General features: G+C 61.8%; 1 protein-coding gene across 1 annotated transcript; it reads left to right on the top strand.

Moving 5' to 3' along the window:
- Positions 1–6: 6 nt before the first annotated feature.
- Positions 7–4,384, top strand: E2F1 (E2F transcription factor 1). The gene is made up of 7 exons (XM_042050838.1): positions 7–166; positions 906–996; positions 1,586–1,805; positions 2,199–2,351; positions 2,468–2,582; positions 2,689–2,893; positions 3,116–4,384. The coding sequence occupies exons 4-7, from the start codon at positions 2,302–2,304 to the stop codon at positions 3,364–3,366; spliced, it is 621 nt and encodes a 206-aa protein (XP_041906772.1). The 5' UTR covers positions 7–166; positions 906–996; positions 1,586–1,805; positions 2,199–2,301; the 3' UTR covers positions 3,367–4,384.
- The last annotated feature ends 4,149 nt before the right edge of the window (positions 4,385–8,533 follow it).

Genomic DNA, 8,533 nt, shown 5'->3' with positions numbered 1-8,533 from the left:
GGCGGCGCTGCTGGGCAGCGCCTCCCCGCACCTCCTCATCGTCTCCGCCGCCGCCGAGGAGCCCGCAGGCGGCGGCCACCCCGATACCGACCTTCTGCTCTTCGCCACGCCGCAGCCCGCTCGTCCCGGCGCCGTGCCCAGACGGCCCGCGCTGGGCCGCCCGCCGGTAACCCCCGCGAGTGGGATGGGGAGGGGGCGGCGGGTGGGCCGGGCGGGGGCTCCGGGGACCCGGCGGGGCCGGGCTGTGCCCTGGGCTGTGCAGTATTGGGCCTCGTCGAACCTGCTGTGTACCGACCGGGCCGTATACCCGACCGGGCTACACCGAGCCGGGCTGTACAACGGGCCCGGCTAGATACCGGGCCGTGCTGTATAGCGAGCCGTGCCATGCCGAGCCGTACTCTGTACAGCGAGCCGTGCTCTGTACAGCGAGCCGTGCTCTGTACCGGACAGGGCTCTATACCGGACATGACTCTGTACCGCGCCGGCCCGTACTGCTCGCTGCCGTGCCGTGCCCTGCTCCGTGCCAGCCCGTGCCCGGTGTAGCCGGCCGTGCCAAGCTGTACGGCCGGACAGTGCCACGCAGCACCTGCCGGGCCGGCCCTGCCCCTCCGCCGCTCCGGAAGCCGCAGTCCCGGGCGCTGGGCCGTGCTTTGCCTCCCCACCCACGGCCCACGCCGGCTTTGGGGCGCTCCCCGCAGCGTGGCAGGGCGCCCCGCGGCTGGGACAGCCCCCCATCCCTGCCGGGGGTGTGTGACAGCTCCTGTCATGCCCTTCCTGCCGGGATCTGGGGTGTCTGTACCCCACAGTGCTGTGGGGGGGGTCCCCTGGGGGTTCCTCACAGAAACCCTTCATCACCAGTGGAGCCGTGGGGGTGGCTGTCCCTCTGCTGACCCCATCTCTTGCAGGTGAAGAGGAAGCTGAACTTGGAGACAGATCACCAGTACATAGCGGAGAGTTTGCCAGTGGGCCGGGGCAAGGCCAGGAATCCTGCTAAAGGTATCAGCTCCACTCCCTGTGGCTCCCCTTGCCAGCCCAGCTCAGAGCAGAGGTCCAGCAGCCCCACTCTGCTCCCACAGGCTTGTCCCTAGTAGGTTCTTCCAGTCCCTTTGTATTGGTTTGGATGGGCTGTCCCTGGGGCTGGCCTGTTTCTGTCCACTCTCTGCACTTACTGCTGTGCCCTGTGCTGGTGGCATGGTTGTCCTGCCCATCTGCTGGGCACCACACTGGCTCTGTCCCTCCGTGTGGGAAGGAGCTGTAGCTGCCAGCATGGTGTCAGTGCAGTGTCCCAGGTGGACCCGCTGTTACCTCTTCCCTGAGCCCTGCCTGGCACCTCGGTGTTTCAGCCACAGTTGTGGTCACAACAGAGCACAGGTGTCACAGCCTGTGCCAGGTGCCACAATATCCTTCCTACAGGGGATTTGGGCAGCTCACCCCATTGCCCTGAGAGAACAGATTGGGTTTGGGGTGCCAGTCCTGGTCGCTAGTCCGTAAGCCACCTGCAAGTGTGGTAGGAGTTTAGTGACCTCTCAGCTGCAGCTCTGCGTTTCCCTTGTGGCTAGTGACACTTGTCCTTGGTGTCTGGCAGGGGCAAAGTCTCCTGGAGAGAAGTCCCGCTATGAAACCTCCCTGAACCTCACCACCAAGCGCTTCCTGGAGCTGCTGAGCCAGTCCCCAGATGGTGTGGTGGATCTCAACTGGGCAGCCGAGGTCCTGAAGGTGCAGAAGAGGCGCATCTACGACATCACCAATGTCCTGGAGGGCATACAGCTCATCACCAAGAAGTCCAAGAACCACATCCAGTGGCTGTATGTCCCTTGGCTCATGGGGCTGCGCCTGGCTGTTCCCTGGGTTGGGGGAGCTCTCTGGGCCAGGCTCTGGGTGGAGGAAGGTCCTACTTGGGTGGAGAATTTCAGGGTGGTGTCACCAGAGCTTCTGCAGGAGGCCAAATGGTGGCCCCTGTGGGGAGGGCTGTGCTCAATGCCACGAGGCTCCTGAGCAGTGTTGGTATCACCTGCAAGTCCCCCTTGGGCTCCCCGAGTCATCCAGGGGAGTGGGGGGCTGCATCTGGGCTTGGGGAGCAGCCTACTGCAAAACCCCTGCACAGCTGGTTCCCTGGGTATGGGGTGGGATGTGGCCTGGCCTGAGTGGGGCACAGGAAGCTGTGGGGGTTGGCTCCTGATGACCACAATGCTCCCCAGGGGCAGCCAGGCCACCGTGGGAGCGCCTGGGCGGCACCGGCTGCTGGAGAAGGAGCTGCGGGAGCTGCAGGCGGCTGAGCGGCAGCTGGATGACCTCATCCAGATGTGCACGGTGCAGCTGCGCCTGCTCACCGAGGACCCCGCCAACCAGCAATATCCTTTGGTTCTGGGGTGGGGCTGGCTGGGTGGTGGTTGTGGTTGAGCCACAGTGTCACAGGCAGGGTGTTTCTCAGCCCACATCCCCGCGTGCCTTCCTTGACCCGCCCCACCGCAGCCTACGTGACCTGCCAGGACCTCCGCAGCATCGTGGACCCCGCGGAGCAAATGGTGATGGTTATCAAAGCACCCCCAGAGACCCAGCTGCAGGTCTCAGACCCAGCAGAGGTGAGCTGGGGTCATGCTCTGCTCCCCCTCTGACCCCCCTGCACAGCCCGGTGTTCCCTGGGCATCCTGTGCCGCCTTGTCTCACCCCTCTGTCACCTTTCCCCAGGCTTTCCAGGTCTCCATGCGAAGCACTCAGGGCCCCATCGATGTGTTCCTCTGCCCCGAGGACAGCTCAGGGGTCTGCAGCCCTGTCAAGAGCCCCTTCAAAGCCCCTGCAGAGGACTCTTCTCCCAGCCATTCACAGCCCAGAGCCTCCCTGCTCCTGCATCCCGCCCAGGATGTGAACATGCCGCTGCTGCCCGGAGAGCAAGGTGGGGCTGGGGACACCAGGGAGCTGGGGACATGAGGGAGCTGGTGTGATGTCACCATGGCTCTCATCAGCCCTTCTGCTGTTGGCACAGGAATTGGGATGATGCTTGGGCACCCCAGCAAGGCAGGGAGGTGGGAAGGCAGGTTCTCCACATGCAGAAAAGCTTTTTTGGGGTTTATTTGGTGAGTGTTGTGGGATTTACAGCTGCTGTCCATCCCCACAGAAGCGCTGCTGCCAGGGCCGAGCACGCTGCCCAGCAAGAGCCCAGAGGAGGAGGTGAGCCTGTCTCCACTGGCCTCCATGGACATCCTGCTGGAGCAGAGCAGGGAGGACTTGGCAGGCTTCTTGGCTGATGAGTTCATCAACCTGTCGCCGCCGCAGGCGCAGGACTATCACTTCGGGCTGGAGGAGGGCGAGGGCATCAGCGAGCTCTTCGACTGCAACTTTGGGGACTTCACCCCCTTGGACTTCTGAAGCTGTGCCTGGGTGCTCGGGGAAGCTGCCAGGGGAGAGGGCAGCCCTGGCAGGGCGGGCAGGGCCAGGCAGGGCAGCCCCTCTGGCTCCAGCGCCCGCTGTTCCTCCCCCATCCCTTTTTGCAATATTTTCTCCTTATCCCTCCAGCCCCCCCAGCCCGGCGGGGGCCGGTGGCATCCCCAGCTCCAGCCCCACAAGGAGGATGCCAGGGTGGGGTTGCCATCTTGGGGGACCCCCTCCACAGGGCCCTAATCAGGGGGAACTGCCCAGGGCAGAGCCGCTGCCCCCCAGGAGCCCGTTCCAGAGCTTTAAGCAGTCCTGTGTATAGATTAATGTTTTGATTAATTTATTATTGTCCCCTGGGGACAGCGTTTCATTTCCGTGGGGGTTTGGGGGGGGCTGTATAGCAGAGTGGGGGTGCTGAGAGTTTTTGTTGTGCTGGGAAGGGGTGATGGAGATGTGGGGGGTGCTGGGCCAGGGCTGTCCCCCTGCGTGGGGGGCTGCCCACAGCCTGGCTGAGCGTGGGGTATTTATTTATTATTTATGGCATGTGGGAGCTCTCCCAGGACATGGAGGGGGCAGGAGGACAGTGCTGGTGGGGCACAGAGGGTGCCACCAAGGTCTCACCAGCACTTCCTGGCTTTGCTTGTGTCCAGAAAGGGGCTGGCAAGGCCACAGCTGTGGCAGGTGGCTGTGGGAGCAGGCACGGGGCTGGATGGGGCTGGTGGCCCTGAGACCATGGGCACGTCCCCTCAGGGGACACAGAGGTGTCCAGGGGCAGCATCTCTGCAGGTGAGCACCCAACGCTGTCTCCAGGCTTTCCTTCCCCTCCCTGTGCAGCCGTTCAGCCTTTTGGCTCTGGCTTCCCATCCCCAGGCCACTGGGGCTGGGACAGGAGGGGAGGGGGTTCTGGGGTCCCCCTGGGCCAAGCTGGAGACGCACTTTCACTTTTACTGCCATTTAACAAGCTTGTGTTCCTCTGAGCTTTGTGTTTAATAAAGGTTTCTACTGACTCTGCCCTTCGGTGTCGTTCAGGTGCTGGGGGTGTGAAGGGTGCTGGGGACCTCAGCTGAGAAACCAAGAGGTTTGGGGTTATTTTGTGGGCTGTTTTCCACTTGGAACTTGAAATACGTGACCAGGTATGTCCGTACCTGGGGCTGCAGGAGGTGCTTTGGTCCTTGGTGTCCCACACAGGATGGGATCTGGGGCTGATCCTGCCCTTCCTGCACCTCCAAAGAGGCTGTGCTGCAGGAGGATGGCTGATGGGTCTGGATGGGGGTTGCTTTCCTTTCAGCAGCCCCTGTCCCCACTTGGCTCCTCTCCTGCCTGGTCCCCTCCCCACCTTCCCCCTGGTTTTGGGGCAGCGTTTTCCTGGCTGTGGCTGCAGCATGGGGCCAGTGTGAAGCCACTCCATGCATCTGCTGAGTTCCCAGCTTCCCCCGTTCACCCCAGCTCTTGGTGCTGCCTCAAGGCACCTGCTGGCACCGGTTTCTGGCCCAAAGTTTGAGGTTCCTGTGTCCTTGCTCACTGGGGACATGGTGTCTGCCAGCAGTAGCGCTGACCCTAGGTGCCCTGATTCCCTCTGCAGCACACCAGGACTGAGGGACATTGGGGACCCCCAGGGAGGGATGCTTGGAGTTGCCAGGGATCCCCTGGCAGCCAGGATGGGGCTCAGGGGGGCCATGGCCACTGCCCCAGCGACAGCCAGGGGTGTGCTGCTTCCTGCCTGTGTTTGTGCATTTTCTCCCCGCCTCCTGCCTGGTTTTCCTTTAAACAGCCTGATAAATATTTCACCCTGACCATGTTGTGTAAGCTCACCCTGCTCCTGCACCAGCAGGGAATGGGATCCCAGGCTCAGGACAGGCTGCTGGCGGGTGCTGGGTGGCACAGAGAGCCCATCACCACTGCCTGGCCTCTTGCCTCCATCCTTGTGCCTCTGTTCTCACACCTGAGGCAGTCCCTGGCTGGCTGTGCTGACCCTGGATTGTTCTTACAGCTGGGCACATGTGGATGGCAGCATGCAGGTGTAGGGTGCCAAGCCCCACAGCTCAGTCCCACACACCATTCCCTTCCCCAGCTTTCCCAGCCTTCCAGAGAGCGGCAGCAGGGCTGGTCAGGGCCCTGCCATCTCCAAACCAGGCTGCCATGAGTGACCCCTGTGCCTGAGCGGGAAGAGCTGGTGCTTGTCACACTGTCCCCCCTTCAGATGGGGCTGTTTCAGACACTTACACTGGAACAGTATTCCCACTGCTCCAATCCATGGGACTCCTGCCCCACAGAGCCAGGACAGGAGGACAGGGACCAGGTGGGGAGGGCATGGAGCCTGCTCCCTGTCTGCTGTGTCCTTCATTGCAGGGTCCGTGTTTGTCACCTGAGGTGGCAGGTGCTGGAGGTTTTATGATTTACTGTGGGGTGCCCAGCCCAGCCATATGCCAACTCCTCCTCATCCATCCCTCCCCCTCTCCTCTCTGTAGTTCCATTGTGATGGATGGTGAAGGTGATCTGCAGTGCTGCCAAAGGGGAGAGACCCCGGCACAGGAAATGGTTTTCATGGGGGCCAGGAGGCACAAGGAGAGGGGAGAGGACTTACGCTGACATCCTGAGCTCCACAAGGCTGTTCCCACAGCCAGCCAACCCTCAGCAGCAGCACAGCTTTGCCTCTTTCCCCTGAGCAAAGGCAAACCTCTCTGATGGCATCACCATCACATTGCCCTCATAGGCAACCTCCTGGGATGCTGGACCCTTGGCACGCCCAATCCCCATGGAAGCAGCCCCGGCAGGGACAGGGCCGTGTTCCACTGTGGCAGCACAGCCCATCCCTGGGGGCTGCATTGGCAGCTCCACGTGAGCCACAGCACCGTAAAAATAACCACTCTGCCTCCCAGGATGATTCATGATGCGGCTGAAGGGCTTCCCTCCTGCTATTTCGGATTGCTGGAGAGGGAGCTGATGATAGCTGCTCTGGAAGAGCACATGGCAGCTTTGGGAAGCGGCCCTGGGCGCTGCCTGGTTTTATTTGCCTGCTCCACAGATGCTTTTCCTTGTCAGGTGAAGCCAGCACGGTGCAGGAGATGGGCACCCTGCACGCATCCTGCCTGCTCCATGGGCTCCCAGCTCCCATTCCCAGGCAGTGTGACCCCACAGGGACCATGTCCATCCAGCCCTGGCGTGCTGTTGGGCTGCAGTGGTGCCTCCATGGGCATCAGCAAACGCTGTGCAGGATTTGGCCACGGTGCTGAGCCCAGGCAGCCCTAGGGGCTCCTGTCCTTGTGCTGTAGGGTTGGGATGTGGGGGAGTCAGGATAGCTCCACAGTGGGATGAGCTCCAGGACAGGCTGGCAGTGGCACTAGGTGCCCCCCATAAGGGGTTTGTACCTGTAACCTAATCCCCCTCGGAGGGTCCTATAGGGGTTTGGGGTCCCTATAGGCAGGGGTGTCCTGCCCCACCTCTGCATCCCAGCCCACACTTCCTTATTTCCACTTCCAAAAATGTCCCCGTTCTTCCATGGGGAAGGAACTTGGGGCAGTGAAGATCAGCATCGTTTATTTCTGGGCTGCTGTTAAGTGGGTGCTTCCTTTAATTCCACCCCGTTGTGGTGCTGGGGAGCAGAGCCCTGGTGTCCCCCACAGCCGGGGCCATGCCCCCCTTCCCTGCCGTGGCTTTCTGGCAGCGCCTGTGGACATTGGGAGCACCTCCTGCTGTCAGCAGCTTTGCCCTGAACTCCATCCTCACTCTCAGGCTGCTCCTTCCCACGTGGAAACCCATGCTGACTCCAAGGGATCCCAGTGGGCGCCGAGCATGGATTTTTGGAGAAGATGGGAGTGCAGGAAGCCCCTCCAAAGGGGGGATTTTGATCCATGGCAGAGCACCACCATCACCCAAGCCCCTTCCATGCTCCCTGGCAAGGTGATTCCCCTGTCCCTGCTGCATCCCTTCCCTGTGTTTTGTTCCTGCTCCCATTTCAGTTGGATTTGATGATGGCCACGCTCAACAGCTCCAGCCCTTGGATGTCTCTGCCTGCCTAGGGACAGGGAGAGCCCCGTGCCAAGTGCGGTGAGTGCATGAGCACCCCGGAGCCCTTGGATGCCCCTGCCAGGGCCCAGGTGCGCTTTTTCCACCTCTTTTGCCTTGCACACACCTGGAACAGCTGGGAGATGGTAAAAATATCTGTGATGCCGTGGGCTCAGCTCGGAGCGCGTAATCCCCGAGGGAGCAGGAGATGAGGGAGCTCCACGTGCCGCAGCTCAGTCACGTTGGGGTGGGGAAGGAGCTTGGGCCTGAGACCTCGGTTAAGCAGAGCTGAGCTCAGCACTCAGGGTGTCCTGGAGAGCTCCATGTGAAAGCAGAGGTGCTGCTGAGGGAGGCAAAGCCTGCCTGGGATTTTGCAAAATCCAAACAAAACTGGTTCATGCCCCTTTCTCTGCAAGTGAAATCCTGGAATGCAGGCACAAGCTCCCAAGTGCCTGTGCCGGGCAGGGATGGGGGCAGCTCCTCCTCCTCATCTTCCCCAGCCTGCTGGGGTGGGAGGGGGGTTCACACCTCTGGAGGTACCGGGATCCTGGCAGGTTGCTGCGGAGGGAAGCAGCACAGAGCAAACGCTGCCTGGCACAGTGGGCATGGAGGAGCTGGCATCACCAGGAACTCACTTGGAACCACCCTGACTGTCAGGGGATCACTCCAGGGCCACCAAAACCACAGTGGGACCACCTGTAGTCAAACTGGGGCCAACTGGTACAACCAGGGCTATCCCAAAGCCAACAGCGACTGCACTGGGACCACCTGTGGTCAAACTGGGGCCAACTGGAGCCACAGTGGGACAACTAGGGCTATGCTAGGGCCAGGTGTGACCACCCATGGTGAAAGTGGGGCAGCCGCAGGGCCAACTGGGGCAATCAGGGCTATCCTGGGGCCAAGAGCAACCACACTGGGACCACCCATGGCCCAGCTGGGACCAACTGGGGACACATTGGTGTGATCAGGGCTACAGTGGGGCCGACAGCAACCACACTGGGAGCACCCATGGTCAAACTGGGACCACTTGAGGCCTCACTTAGGGCACCCAGGGCTACGGTGGGGTCAACAATGACCACGCTGGGACCATCCATCACCAGACTAGAGCCACCCTAGGGCCAACTGAGGCACCCAGCGCTACTCTGGGGCCAAAACT

This window comes from Corvus kubaryi, unplaced genomic scaffold (genome assembly GCF_017639235.1).
Source record: "Corvus kubaryi isolate FWS band 111438036 unplaced genomic scaffold, C.kubaryi_AGA036_p1.0 134, whole genome shotgun sequence".
Classification (NCBI taxonomy): Eukaryota; Metazoa; Chordata; class Aves; order Passeriformes; family Corvidae; genus Corvus; species Corvus kubaryi.
This window is presented reverse-complemented; position numbering and strand designations above follow the sequence as displayed.

What these genes read in the sequence shown, in the direction of transcription:
- E2F1 (XM_042050838.1), top strand. Translation starts at nt 2,302, where the DNA reads ATGTGCACGGTGCAGCTGCGCCTGCTCACCGAGGACCCCGCCAACCAG. An exon ending in GAGGACCCCGCCAACCAGCA is followed by an intron (nt 2,352 to 2,467) that starts ATATCCTTTGGT and finishes GACCCGCCCCAC; the next exon opens with CGCAGCCTACGTGACCTGCC. An exon ending in GCTGCTGCCCGGAGAGCAAG is followed by an intron (nt 2,894 to 3,115) that starts GTGGGGCTGGGG and finishes CCATCCCCACAG; the next exon opens with AAGCGCTGCTGCCAGGGCCG.